Here is a 14,229-nt window from a genome sequence, read left to right as displayed (position 1 = left end):
ACATCATTGGGTCTTGTGGGGTTTTAATAATTCTTGTTTAAAATAATCTAGATTTAACCTCCTCCCTAACTTTTGGATCAGTGAATTACTTAACCATATTTCTACTATTAAAGCATCTCCACCTTTCCTCAGAAGTACAAGAAACGGACATAAGACACAAGTCTTGGCCACAATAGTCAAAATACTTTTGGTTGGCTTAATGGGATTCTTGTCCAGGGTATGGAAATTGGCTTTGGGGAGAATGGATTTAGGAGAGGTAGGTGTGTTTTAGAAAGTAGGGGCTTCTGAGACTTTGTCACAGAAGAAGAATCATTCAACCAGCCTCTTTAGACCAATCCTGCCTTCCCTCAGGGCCTGATTTTGTCACTTTCCTTTGCCTCTTTTGTTTCTTTATGGCTGGAAGCATGCCCCCTGCATGATGTGATGGAATATTTTTCAGGTTTTGAACTGTGAAATATGTTTTTCATACCGTAGAGCCTCAATTCTGGTCAGATAAAGTTAGGCCCTGGAAGTGGTCATGCAGACCCATATCTACCCCTACACACACACACACCCCTACACACACACACACACACACACACACACACACACACACACACACACACACACACACACACACACACACACACCCTCATCCTGCTACCTACCCCCTGGAAATGATGATGCAGGCCCATATCTACCCCTACACACACACACACACCCCTCATCCTGCTACCTACCCCCTTCCTGTTTGCTTTTCTTGGAACTGTAGGTTCTGTGGAATTATTTTGAAAGCCTCTTTGGTTTGCTGAATCCTAAGGACGCCGTGTAAAATCCTAGAAACAGCCTGTGTAATTAAAGCGTTTGTACTTAAGATGGGCAGCTAGAGTCCATATTGGACATTGTCCTCTTGGCCCTTGCAGCTAATCCCACCGCAAGCTCAGACTCAGTGCTGGCTTCTGCCTTAACAAGGACGTGGGCATTTTTTGCTTGATGTTGAGGCGGGATGAAAATGTATTTTTAACCTAATTGGCATTTTTAGAGGACCATTCGGACTTGATTTCTGCCAACTCATGCTGTCATCACTGGCACCTTAAGTCATATCAGTTAGATCAGTGTTTAGTAACTCAGGGTATCTGAACCTTTCTGCATCTAAAGGTATTTGAGGAGCAGGAAAACAGTGCCACATCCAATGTGCAGTCTGTGCGGTTATCAGGGTACTGAGTCTAGACCCGCCATTGAGAAGGCATCCTTTGTTAATCCTGGACATTGCCAGCTCTGGTTTGAACCCTGTTTTCCACTGGACAGTGTTTGTATTTGTGTCTTGGAGCAACACACTGGTGGGCTCGGGACCAGCCTTTCGTGTGAGGTGGATGGGACGTTATCCTCCTACTGGCTTCCACTCCCTTGTGGTTTTGAATTGTTTTCATTTGTTTTCTAGGCTGATGAACCAATTGCAGATTATGCTGCAATGGATGATGTGATGCAAGGTAAAGACCAACTTGTTTTGGGGGTTTGTTGAGGAACTTGTTAAAGGAAGGTGGGATTATAGTTACTGATGCTTCGGTCGACAGTGCTTTTACTTTTAAACTTGAACAGAGCTGCTACATGTTAAGGTAGAATCTTACATTACTGCTCTGAAAAGATCTTAGTAAGAATGATATCTATGAAAATTTAGAAAGTGGAGAAAAACAGTACTAATTTACCATAGGAAACGAATGTAAGCCTGCAGGTGAAAGAGGTCAACAAAAAGCAAAGCTAATTCAAACTGCAGAACCTCAGACAGGTACAGAGGAATTGGATGCCCTAGGTGCCTTTGAACGTAAGAGTGAGGTCTAAACCTAAAGGCCGGTTGGAAGCTGTATAAGAAGCAGTTAGCTCACTACCTTGCGGATCCTCACAGCCCTTCCCTCATGTCACTGCCTCTTCTCAACCTGTAGAGTTTGTGTTTCAGCTCTTTGAAGAAATTAACCTAGAAGGGTGATAATGAGGCCCATTACCTACCAAACAAGGAGATCACCCATCAGCTCTTTCTTCAAATACTGGCAGCCCATCCCTTACCTCCCATAGTCGAGGGAAGGGATGATCCTCTGGGGAAACGGGCAGTTCAAGGAAACAGCCTACATATATTTTTAAGAACTGTTTCATCTCCCAGGTACCCTTGGGTTAAGCCCTCCACTGCCCACCGAACAGTTTTTAGGCATCTATTTAGTACCTCACACTTAAATAGGTGGAAATGGACAGCTAGAGAGCACCAGACAGTTGAGCAAAGAGCATGAAACCAAAAGACGTCAGTCAACAGACAGAAAAAAAAGGAGCCCAGAGAAAATAGACAACACAGGAAGAATAAGAAAGCTTAACAATTAACTATAAACAATACGAGAGAAAGAGCAAAATAGTCTGTGTGTAAGGAACATTCAGAGAATAGAAAATAATTCATGAAAATAAAAAATGGGTGCACCAAGGGCCTGGTACAATAAAGTATAAATCTAGGGATAAGAAGACCCGAAAAGCATCTAGAGGTATGGAAGGAAAAACCACATTCACAGGATGAAGAGTCAGGAAGACAAACTAATGGACCAGTGCCCACAAGATTCTGAGGAAGAGTGAGTTTGAATCTAGAATTCTGTAACTAGACAGACTTTATTTTAACTTCACACTTGATGGCTCTTTGAATGTAAGACCTCAAATTTCTCTCACACACCGTTTGCCGAGATACTCTGGGAGGGTGTGCTCTGTTAAATGAGAGAGTAAATCAAGAAAGAAGTCAACAGGGCTTCCCTGGTGGCGCAGTGGTTGAGAGTCCGCCTGCCGATGCAGGGGACGCGGGTTCGTGCCCCGGTCCAGGAAGATCCCACGTGCCGCGGAGCGGCTGGGCGCGTGAGCCATGGCCGCTGAGCCTGCGCGTCCGGAGCCTGTGCTCTGCAACGGGAGAGGCCACAGCAGTGAAAGGCCCGCGTACCACAAAAAAAAAAAAGAAAGAAAGAAAGAAAGTCAACAGTGGAACCCAAAAACATGGATCCAGCATAGGAATAGATGCCCTAGAAGCTGGTGAGGGGGAAATTCCAGGACGGAAGCTCTGCAGCAGGTGCTGAGCACACCCGATCCAGATTGGAGCAGTGGGATGCAGGCTTTGGCAAAGGATGTCCCCTGGGAAGAGTGGAAGTGATAGATGGCTGTCTTGAGGTTTACAGCTCTTTCAGAGTTTACACTTGAATTGGAGATAGTACAGAGAAAATGAAACACATAAATAATGCAGCAGTTACCAACCCCAGAAAGACAAAGTCATACCAGACAGGAACTATAACCAAGGTACACCAGGGAGTTCAACTGTGAGCAGTATTATGGAATAAAAACTAATGTAAACATTGGAGATTAGCTTAGCAAAAAACGTCACTGTTTGAGGAGGATGGGTTCCAGGGGCACGTGGTATGTAAGAGGTGGGAGAAGAACTAAATTTTTCTTCCCGTGAAATTATTAGATAGTATCTAAAATTATGAATTAGCAATATAAGCATGTTATTTAGAAATACAGAGGTTAAATACCAGAAGTGGCTGCAAGGGCTGAAAGTGGTTCCTTCTAGAGTGTGGGAATGGGAGGCAGAGGGGGAGAGAGGGCGATGGCCACATGGTTTTCTCCAGCCCCTCCCCCCATCATGCAGAATGTTGGCTCCAGTTATAACCCTTGTTCTCCCAGTATTTGTCTTTTGAGTGATTCATATGTATTGCTTTGATAAAATAAAAACAAAGAGAAAGATTTTCATTTGATTATTATCTATAATTTCAAAGGTAATGTTTATTGGTGAATAAGGTAATTAAAAGTTATTTTAAACTTTTCGTCTTTAGGCATTGAAGTGAACTTATTACTGTCGGTAGTGACAATCTTTTCAATTTGGAATTCTGTTTTTTTCCTTCCAGTGTGTATGCCAGAAGAAGGGTTTAAAGGTAAGTTACATTTGTCACGTTTTGTTCATGAATGTCAGAGTCATACTCTAATTTTCTATTAAAGTGAAGCCTATGATTTGATTTTAAAATTTAATTCAATCTGAGTCTCATGACTGAAATTAATTTTAGTTAAATGCATTTTTTATTCAAGCTTCTTCATTATCTGTATCAGCACTCAGGCCTCAGGCCTCAAATAGGGCCTGTGCGATAGACGTATCTACTTCCAGATGTCCATTCTGCTTTTTCTTTCTCATTTCGGGGGGGGCAGTTGGGGAATTAGCTAGTGGCATTTTGATTTTTATACTTAACCTTTTCAAATTCCTCCTGTCAGTCCCATCTTAGAGCAAAACAGTTCGTATGTAACTGATAAGAATTAGAGGAGAAGAATCTGCTGAATTATATTAGGTTCAGTGAAAAGGTTTCATCCATCTATTTAGAATTAGGCATTTTTTGGATTATTACTTTAAATGGATAAACGGCAGTGCCTCCTACTACATCTTGGCCACTATAGTTGTGCACATAGTCGAATCCAGACCTTTGACATTTACAGATTTAACTGTTGCCAGTTTGATTCTATGTGTCCTAGTCCAGAGGTCCGTGACAGGTTGCAACTTTGCCCAAGAATGAGGTTGAATCGAATACCGGGGTTTCTTTGCTAAAGCGAACAAGTGAGCCACGCTACTGGCCTAAATAAAGCCTCCCTCTCAGTGCGGCTTTTTGTCTACACGTTCCCAGTACACAGAAACTCCTGATGTGGTTAAAACAAAACAAACAAAGCAAAAAATTTATTTATGCAAAATGGCCATCAAATGAAAGCATGAGTAAGATGTGATGAACTTGTGTGAAGACAACTAACAGCCGCACGGCTCTCAACAGGAAGGTGCTTTAGCGGAAAACCTGGAGTCTGCTGATACTTTTTCTTACCCTTCAACGTCAAAAGGCTTCTGTGCTCATTTATTAAGTTGGATATTTCCTGTTGGTGATGCGTTCTTGGCAAATGGAATATATGAACTCTTACCTTGCAGTTCACAACTGTACCTCCACATGTGTTTCTTTTCCCAGGTACTGGTCTTCTTGGACATTAATCTTTTTGAACATTTGCTGACTGCTAAGAAATGACCAGAAAGGAAGAGGAGTTTGACATGTTAGGGCATTACAGAAAAAGTGGATTTAAGAATTAAACCATTACATGACTCCTCCGCAAGGCAGAAAACCATTCAAAAGTGACTGTCCCCAAATGCCTTATGTCAGATAAAGCAGATTGCACTGAAGGCCATCAGACTTGAAGGAAATGTTTCAAATTTTATATTTAAGGGGGGTGGGGGGGGAATGGGCAAGTAAAGACTGAAAAAGTTTAGTAGCAGTATCAGTAAATCATGTTTACATATGAGATTTATAGGCACGGGAGGGAATAAAAGTTCTGTTATATTTCCTTGCTTGAGTTTCATACCAGATGCATTGGTCCATAAAGGATTTGTATCACAGTAGATGGGACAACATTCTGCTCTGAACTAAAAGTAATTCTTTAGAGACATAACCTGCTTACCAATACCTGTCTTTGATTCATATTTTACTTTCAATAAAGCATGAAAGTGAAGAACTTGCCGTAATTGTGGAAAAGTGTCTTCAGAGTAGATTCCTCTCCGTGTCGGCTCCAGTGCACCTGCCTCACATCCTGCCCGCTGGTCTCTGACTTGGTGCTGGGAAAGGAGGGTGCACCTGCGTGTCTCCTGCAATGAGCCAAGGGATTGTGTCTCACTGGTGTCTTCAAAGGCTTTTTATTTCCATGCATTTCAGAAAGGATGGCGAATGTATTACATGTCATAGCATCCTCCAGTTTTACTGTTATTAAAAAGTGGGAAATCAAATACACCTTGCACTTTTGAGAAGTCTGACCACCTTATCTGAAGAGTAAAATGGCCTGAAATACATTTGGAAACTAACACGGGTTCTTATATAAAGTTTCTTCTGCCCATCCTCCAAGCCCGCCATTTCTTGGATCTCACTTCTCTTGTTTTGAAAGCATTCTTCCGAAACACCCAGAAAGGATCTTTTAGATCACATTGTTCAAAAATGAAAAAAAAATGTGCACGTGGAGTGTGCCCTGTCATCAGCTCAGGATTGTTGGTTAGCAACACGTGACCAAAGCAGGATTCGATATCCTAACGATTTATAAATCCTAACGATTTATTATATTATTTATAAATCCTAACGATTTATTTATAACGATTTATTCGATATCCTAACGATATCCTAACGAGGATTTTCAAAGGAATTAAGACTGGAGTTTGTTTCACTGTTTCCTCTGAGTACGTATGTACAACTTTTTGGCCGAGATGCTGACTCAGGCGTCTCTCTTGCTAACACTTTATTTAGCCCTGGGTTTTGCTGGGCTTTTTTTTTTTTTTTTTAACCCCTCCCTTTTCTGAAAATTTAAACTGAAATACCGGATGGGGGTGTCAGGCTTCCATTTGAGGACCAGTAACCTTGGCAGCATCCCCTTTGAATAGATCTTTTTATCAGAATAATTATGGCTTTTTGGTAAGATTACAACTTCTTACCTGAGTTACCCCTCTGTGTTTGCAGTGTCTTCAGTCTGTACCCCCTGGGGAGGTAGGGGGTGTTTAATGAGTCTGTGTGGGAGAGTGCACTGCACACAGGACCCTCACAACCCATTCTAGGAACCTGTGGGCCCCACCCTCAGGTCGGCAAAGGGAAAGGAAGGACTTGAGGTCCAGGTCGTGAGCTAATCCTCATTTTTAGATCCCAACACCTGCAGTCCCCCGCCCCCCAATGGACCTGAACATAAAATAATAACATGCCAAGCAACTGCTACTTTCCAAGGGTAAAGACTTGTGTGCGAGTTCACTTAGTACGTGATGCAGCTGCTTCCTCCTCCCTGTAAAGAAGCTGTTTGTCCAGAGAAGTTTCTTTCTGGGGATTGACATAAGCATGTCAATAGTCACCCAGAAATCTGATGTATTTCCCCAGTTTGCTGTTAATAACAGTTTTAAAATGTGTTACTTGAGTCTTTTTTTTCCTCATGCAGTGATACAAAATAACAGCCTGTGGTAGGTCTTTCAGGCTGATGACCCAGTACTGGCTCCCTTATTGATCTGCACAGGTGGTGGGAGCGGGGTGGGCCCTGTGTGAGCAGGTGATGCTCGAGCAGTTCTGTCTCCTGCCCCCATGACTTAAACGTGTGCTACCAGCACTGCACTGCTCAGAGTGAGGTCTGTGGCCCCACAGTACCAGCAGCACTGCGAAGCTGTATTAGAAATGCACGTTTTTGGGCTTCCCTGGTGGCGCAGTGGTTGAGAGTCCGCCTGCCGATGCAGGGGACACGGGTTCATGCCCCGGTCCGGGAAGATCCCACATGCCGCGGAGCGGCTGGGCCCGTGAGCCATGGCCGCTGAGCCTGCGCGTCCAGAGCCTGTGTTCCGCAACGGGAGAGGCCACAACAGTGAGAGGCACCGTGTACTACAAAAAAAAAAAAAAAAAGAAATGCACGTTTTCAGGCCTGAGACCCACTAAATCTGTATGTGCAAGACGCCCCTGTTGGGAAGCCTTGGGCTGGGCCCTCTCCCGCCCACGGTCAGTCGGCAGAGTTACACAGTCATGTATACGTGTATTTAGTGGCCCTCACCACTTTGTACAGGGAAAACAGGTACAACATGTAACCTAAAATCAATTCTTGCCTTGTCTGTATTAATAGATGGAGATCAATTGTCTCCTTGACTTTGACCGCACCAAGGTGCAGAGACTTCCCATCAGGTTTCTTATGCATGTGGTTTTGTTTTTGCTTTTTAAAGACAGTCTTCTGTGGAAGGTAAAACGAAGCTTGAAGTCACCCCTGCCCCCCATCCCCGTTGTATTTCTGTCCATTCCTCACCCCCAATCTGATGTGTACAACATGCCATTCTGCTACGAATTGTTGCCATCACCTCAAACATAGGTCGCCGTTGGGATGTCGTCATTCCTTGGGGGCAATAAGTATCTGTGTATTAATGAACTTTATTGTGTAGAATTACAGTTACCATTCTGCCCAATTTAAAAGAAATGTATGTTTGTTTCTGTGGCATCATAATCCAGAGCAAGTTTTTTATTACTTTAAATGTCCATTTGGTTGGTCTGTGTGGTCATGGGCTTCTCGATCAGACCCTGGTTAATACTTGAAGTGAATGCTAGGGTTGAGTAACCTGTTTTAAATACCCAAAGGGTGATTTATCTCTTGTCTGAACAAACTGCTAAGGTGAAATGAGCACTGAAGCCTGCCTTTCCTGTTATAGAATCGCGCAGGAGTGTCACATCCTTTCTCTCTGGCATTTGGATGTTCAGCTTGTTCAGTGTTACAGGGGACTGTGAATAGAGTTCAGTCTCATGAACAACCAGCATTTTCATTTTAAGGAGATTCTTACCCCTTTGCCTATGGCCCGTGCATCCCCGCCCCAGGTGCAGGGTTTTGTCACAACTGTATTTCTGATTCTGAAAGCTAGCCATTTACCACCCCGAAAATCCAGGCAATGCATAGATACCAATATTGGCTGGGGATTTGATTATCGACATGAGTGGAATCCTTTATTCATTAAAATACAGATTACAGACATTTGTAAAATGGTAACACTTTGTTTCACATACTTCACTGAGTAACGGCTTTGTGCCAAGTCCTGAGAGCCAAGTCTAGTAGGGAGACTTGGTGCAGTGGTTAAGGGTCCGCCTGCCAAGGCAGGGGACACGGGTTCGAGCCCTGGTCTGGGAAGACCCCACATGCCGCGGAGCAACTAAGCCCGTGCGCCACAACTACTGAAGCCCATGCGCCTAGAGCCCGATCTCCGCAACAAGAGAAGCCACCGCAGTGAGAAGCCTGTGCACCGCGATGAAGAGTAGTCCCCACTTGCCGCAACTAGAGGAAGCTCGCGCACAGCAACAAAGACCCAACATAGCCCCCCCCCCGCAAAAAAAAAAAAAGTAGTAGAGAGATGTAGAAAACAACGCCTCCATCTCATACATACGAAACATTTGTGGGTTTTTTTCAGATCTGGCTTTTGAGTTAATTGGGCTGAGGAGTCTGCTAGCTGTTCAGATAGCACATACTTGTGTAGGCGAGTGTTGAAAGGGCTAGTTTGAGAAGTTGGGTCACCTGTGTTACAGATAATCTCACCATTTACCTTTAACTAAGCAAAGTTGCTTAGCTTTGCTTTGTCTTGGTTTCCAAATTAGCTCTTCGAACAGAGCAGTATTTGCTGCTTTGTTCACCCTCCCACACTGAGGATCATGCAATAATAAACGCTGTTGGGGTAAAATACTTCGTGACTCTTTGTAATTAGGCTTCAGCCTTTGTGACGAAACACTGTGGAATCTTTCCCAGAAGTCTTCAAAAAGAGGTCTTGTAACTGCATAGCCAAGCTGCCTGGAACCCCCTCCCTGAGAACTTTAGGACATATGTTATGCTGGAAGCCGTTGGAGTTAAAATGATGGCTGGACAGGTGTGTTTGATGATTCTGTTATATAAGTATTTCCTCGTGGCCCATAAGGAAAGTGAAGCTAATGGCCAAACAGTAAGGTGCCTTGATTCTGTGTTTATTTGCAGGGTCATGTTGAAAGGAATTTGGAACGCGTTTGGAATGCATATTGAAGATTTATGTCTTTGTGATAGGCAGGTTCTGCCCCAGAGGGGCAGCTTCCAATGTTTTGATTGTCATTGCCAAGAACATCAGGAACAGGTGCCGTGAGCCTCAGAGGCCGGGCTGTGCAGGCACCGGGCAAAGCAGAAGACTGCGGCCAGTGCTTCAGGCTGCTCTCTGATCTGAGAATCGTGTTTTATATTCTTTGTTTACTTCTTGAGATTTAGTGAATAATGTTTTTCAAGAGTAGGGTACATGGAACAGGTATTTCTTGTGCTTCCGGGAACTTCCCCAGCAGATAAGCCACAGGACCCTCTTTATCACATGATTGCAGTGTACTGCCAACCATATCACATTCAGCACTTTTAAAAAATGCATGTGTTTCTGACAAGTTAGTGACATTTGTTCATATGGTAAGAGGTATCTTTGCTGAGCCTCATTAGGTTTTGGGAAGAGGTTGCAGAATTGGTCTTGTGAATCAAGTCATCTTTGTAACTTGCCAGGAGTTGTCTGGCCTTTTTAATTATTATTATTATTTATTTCTTTATTGATTATTTTTGGCCGTGTTGGGTCTTCATTGCTGCACGTGGGCTTTCTCTAGTTGCGACGAGCGGGGGCCACTCTTCGTTGCAGTGCGCGGGCTTCTCATTGCGGTGGCTTCTCTTGTTGCGGAGCACGGGCTCTAGGCTTCAGTAGTTGTGGCTCGCGGGCTCCAGAGCGCAGGCTCGGTAATTGTGGCACATGGGCTTAGCTGCTCCGCGGCATGTGGGATCTTCCCGGACCAGGGCCCGAGCCCACGTCCCCTACATTGGCAGACGGAGTCTTAACCACTGCACCACCAGGGAAGCCCTGTCTGGCCTTTTCTAGGTGACATTGTTCTGCCTTTAGAATTGGGACCTGCACCAACTCTTTACTGGACTAAGCCCTGGCTGTGTCTCCCCCAGCGGAGGCAAGACCATGTTTCCCAAAGACATGTATCCTGCTGCCAAACGGGCTCCGTCCACGGGCACCAGTGACGCGGTGGCTCTTCTCGTGCCGTGTGTTCACACTTTGCCATTCATGAGGCTGTCTGAATTCCCCCTGAAGTCAGTTCTGAGAGCTTGTCCAACATAATTACTGTATTGGTCTCAAACAGAGGGCATCATCTGTTCTCCCCCAACATGTTTAAAGGGGAAAAAACAAAAAGACGTGCTTTCAAGGATTTGGCTGGGACTGCGAAGGCCAGGGCCTTTGAAGTGAAATTGCTCTTGGTCAGGGAGGGAACCAGCCTCGTAACAGCAGCTGGAATGGCAGCATGAATTCCAGATCTGCGTTAGTGCTGCCAGGCGAGGCAGGCCCTGGGCCACAGGAAGTGGGGGACACACCCCAAGGAAGGCCTGGGCAGCGGCTGCCTGGGTTGAAACGTTGCCGGCTGGCACATGGGCCTCTGCAAGCTTGGATCTTGGTCTCCCCTCCCCCCATTCTCTGGCATAACCGAGAGAACACTAAACTGCTACCAACTCTTTTTATGGTCCTGGATAAGTGTGTTCCCCTTTGTGCCTCAGTGTTCGCTCTAAAAGGAAGTTGGGTGTAGAAACTGTCAAGCAGGAATTAGGTGGAAGGAGGCAGTGGGGCCTCATCTCTTCACCCCTACCGCCACCCACTACCTCAAAGTCCAGGGAGTGCGTTTGGGAAATTGCCCAACTGGACCACCTCTAAGGACTCTTGTTTTATATGTGAGTCATTTCTTTGATTGGTTTATGTTTGGAGTTTCTGCTGCATCTCCTCTCCCATCTGTAGCGTGCACTGGCTCTGGGCGAAGGAGGCTTCAAGTCGTGCTAGACTGTCTAGAATTCTGGAACTAGAGTGAATCACTTATTTTTGTCTTAACTGGGAGCCAGAGTTAGGGCTGTGCTGGATCTTATGTCTGCATTTATTTTATTTTTTTTTAATTTATTTTTTATTTTTATTTTTAGCTGCGTTGGGTCTTTGTTGCTGCACGCGGGCTTTCTCTGGTTGTGGTGAGCAGGGGCTACTCTTCGTTGCGGTCCGCAGGCTTCTCGCTGCGGTGGCTTCTGTTGTGGAGCACGGGATCTAGGTGCGCGGTCTTCAGTAGTTGTGGTGTGCGGGCTTAGTTGCTCCGCGGCATGTGGGATCTTCCCAGGCCAGGGCTCGAACCCATGTCCCCTGCATTGGCAGGCAGATTCTTAACCACTGCGCCACCTGGGAAGCCTCTTACGTCTGCATTTAAAACCACTCCAAATCCCAGAAAATGAATCAACCTAATTAGTGCTGGACTGGTCTAGCTCCCTGAGGGCAGGGTCTCTGGCCATCTTATTCATCCTATGTCCTGCAGTGTGTCACATATGTTCTCAGCAAGGAAAAACCGGTTGAACACTTCAGGACCCCCTGGAAGCTCTTGTCCAGCAACAGCAAGATTCCTGGGAGAGAGTTTCCTATTACTTTGGTGTGACCAGTGCTGTCCCCACCTTTAGGCTTGTCTCCTTTGTCCTCAAAATGGGGATTTCCTAGCTGTGTTCACAGTTGTGATCCAAGAGTGGGTCCCCCCAGGGTGGCATCCTCTCTGCTGTGTGTCCGGCATCAGCATGGCAGCCCACCGAGACACTGAGTCCTCAGAACCTTTCTTGACGGATGTGCCCTGGAGCTGACTGACTCTCAGTCCTCATCGGTCTTGTTCTCACTGGAGCGGAACTTTCTTCCCAGCCATCCCTGCAGCCCACCCTCCTCTTCACCAGCCCCTCCTAGACCTGGCTCAGTGTTCTGCGGACAACACACCTTGGGGACGCACCACTTTGGGGTTTTCTCCCTCTGCCTTTCCCACTGGGCAGTTCCCATCCCTGTCTTTCCGATCTGGCCAGGCAGGGAAGGGTGGCAGAGAGTAATTTCCATTCCCAGTTTCGGACTCCCTCGTGCATTATTCCAAGTTTACAGCTGTGCCACCCACGTTTTCACTCTCCAGCCTTCTTAGATGTCAGATTTTTTGAAGCCAGCTTTCATTTTTCAGCAGTGGGGAGGGAGGGCAGGGGTGGTTGCTGGGTCGCAATGTATTAAGTGTTTGGAAAAGAGAAGGCTTGTGCCCAGAGGCAGCCATGCTTGAGTGGTCAGTCTTGAGTGGTTTGGATTGAAATAGGGCAGGGAAAGCGAAGCTCCAGGGCCTTCATTCAATCTTCCCTTTAATACCCAGGCTCCATGCCAGGCTCTGTGCCCAGCCCTACGGCACGTGCTGGCTGCCTTCTCCCCAGGGCCCCTGAGAGTCTCAGCATGCTGCCCCCCAGGACACAGGAGAGATTATAAGCCTCTTGTACTGAGGTTTTCTGTAAAGAGGAAAGTGCTGTAATTGAAGAGCTCCTTGGTTAATAAAGAAGAAATAGAGGCCTGGCACAGAAGTGCCTTCGTTTCTTGACCTATTCAGCCAGGATTGGGTACATTCAGTCCCTCGGTGCCCATAGGACCACAGGCCCTTGGAGACCTTGGAGTTTGCTGGTCCAGACCACGAAAGATCACAGCTGCAACTCCTCACTTAGTTTGTTTCCGCACCTCCTCTGCCTCCATCGGGCCCCTTGCTGCGGCTCATGTGAGGCACTTTGGCTTCACTCTGGAGTCCAGTCTGGAATGGTACCACCAGCAGTGCTTTCCTGGCCAGAGTTGGAAGCCCATGGTCTCTGTCTCACAGCATGGAGGGGAAGAGGGCTTTTTGGGCGAGTAGTTGGAGAAGCTGAAGAGGCACCGGAATTTTGATGGGAACTGAATTCAAGGATCCATCTAGCCCAGTTCACAAAAAAGACAAGAGGATGGGAGGAGATGTCGTGCTTCAGAGAACCCTGGAGTTGGTGTGCCCTTCCTGAGATGTGTGAGCCCAGCCTTGCTGTAGGCAGATTAGCCCAGTGCGTGCTGCCCTGGAAGGGCTTTGGGTTTTCAACCAGTGTTTCCCAAATACAGTTTTACTTCACCAAGCATCTCTCAGGACCAGTGTCCTGTACAACACACCAGTCTGGGGCAATTGCTGCACTGTGAAATCCCTTCTGCGCCATCCCCGGAAGTACCTTGACCGGCCTCACTGAACTTCGTCCCTCTTAACTACAGCTTTGAACCAAACTATAAAGCCCTGGCGCATCCTGAGAAGGATCCAGGCTCAGGCCTGCTGCTTAGGCAGGAAATCAGACGCCCCCCGCGGTGGGGGTGGGGGGCCCAGAGTGAGCAGGTGCTGCTCTCGGAGCCCCTGCAGTTTTGTTTCTTCTTCCCTGAAGGCCTTGTTCTGCCAGCACTATTCAAAGTGTTATCTGTGGCCCCAGAGCACCGGCAATGCTGTGAAGCTTTCTTAGAAATGCAGAAGCCCAGGCCCCAGACCCACTGAATCTGGATCAGGCCACTCCTGTGCTCTTAGAAGTTTGAGAAGCCCTGGGCTGGGAACTCTTTTCCATCCATGGCTGGGGGGTGCCTGCGGACGAGACACAGAAGGACGGGAAAGAATGCATGCCCCATCCCTACATCCCCTCTGCCTTTTCACATTTTCAGGCGGTGGGATGAGGGTGAGGAACGGCCTGCTACTCCCCCTTAATTCTAATCTCTGTTGGTTGAGGTGAGAGCCTTGGCAGGGAAACATGGCCCTGGTCCCAACCCCTGTGGGACTGAAAACTCAGGCTTGAAAGGCTCCGATTGTCCAGAGGCTGATAGAAGCATTG

At 46.4% G+C, this 14,229-nt stretch overlaps 1 protein-coding gene across 7 annotated transcripts in view; it reads left to right on the top strand.

Moving 5' to 3' along the window:
- Window positions 1-5,528, top strand: part of USP48 (ubiquitin specific peptidase 48) — a 67,420-nt gene extending 61,892 nt beyond the window's left edge. For all 7 annotated transcript variants that reach the window (XM_067723134.1, XM_067723092.1, XM_067723133.1 and 4 more), the window contains 3 exons: window positions 1,421-1,469; window positions 3,897-3,923; window positions 4,986-5,528. In XM_067723134.1, coding sequence (XP_067579235.1) covers window positions 1,421-1,469; window positions 3,897-3,923; window positions 4,986-5,008 — 99 coding nt within the window. In that variant the 3' untranslated portion in view covers window positions 5,009-5,528. The remainder of the gene's footprint in view (window positions 1-1,420; window positions 1,470-3,896; window positions 3,924-4,985) is intronic.
- The last annotated feature ends 8,701 nt before the right edge of the window (window positions 5,529-14,229 follow it).

This window comes from Pseudorca crassidens, chromosome 2 (genome assembly GCF_039906515.1).
Source record: "Pseudorca crassidens isolate mPseCra1 chromosome 2, mPseCra1.hap1, whole genome shotgun sequence".
NCBI lineage: Eukaryota > Metazoa > Chordata > Mammalia > Artiodactyla > Delphinidae > Pseudorca > Pseudorca crassidens.
This window is presented reverse-complemented; position numbering and strand designations above follow the sequence as displayed.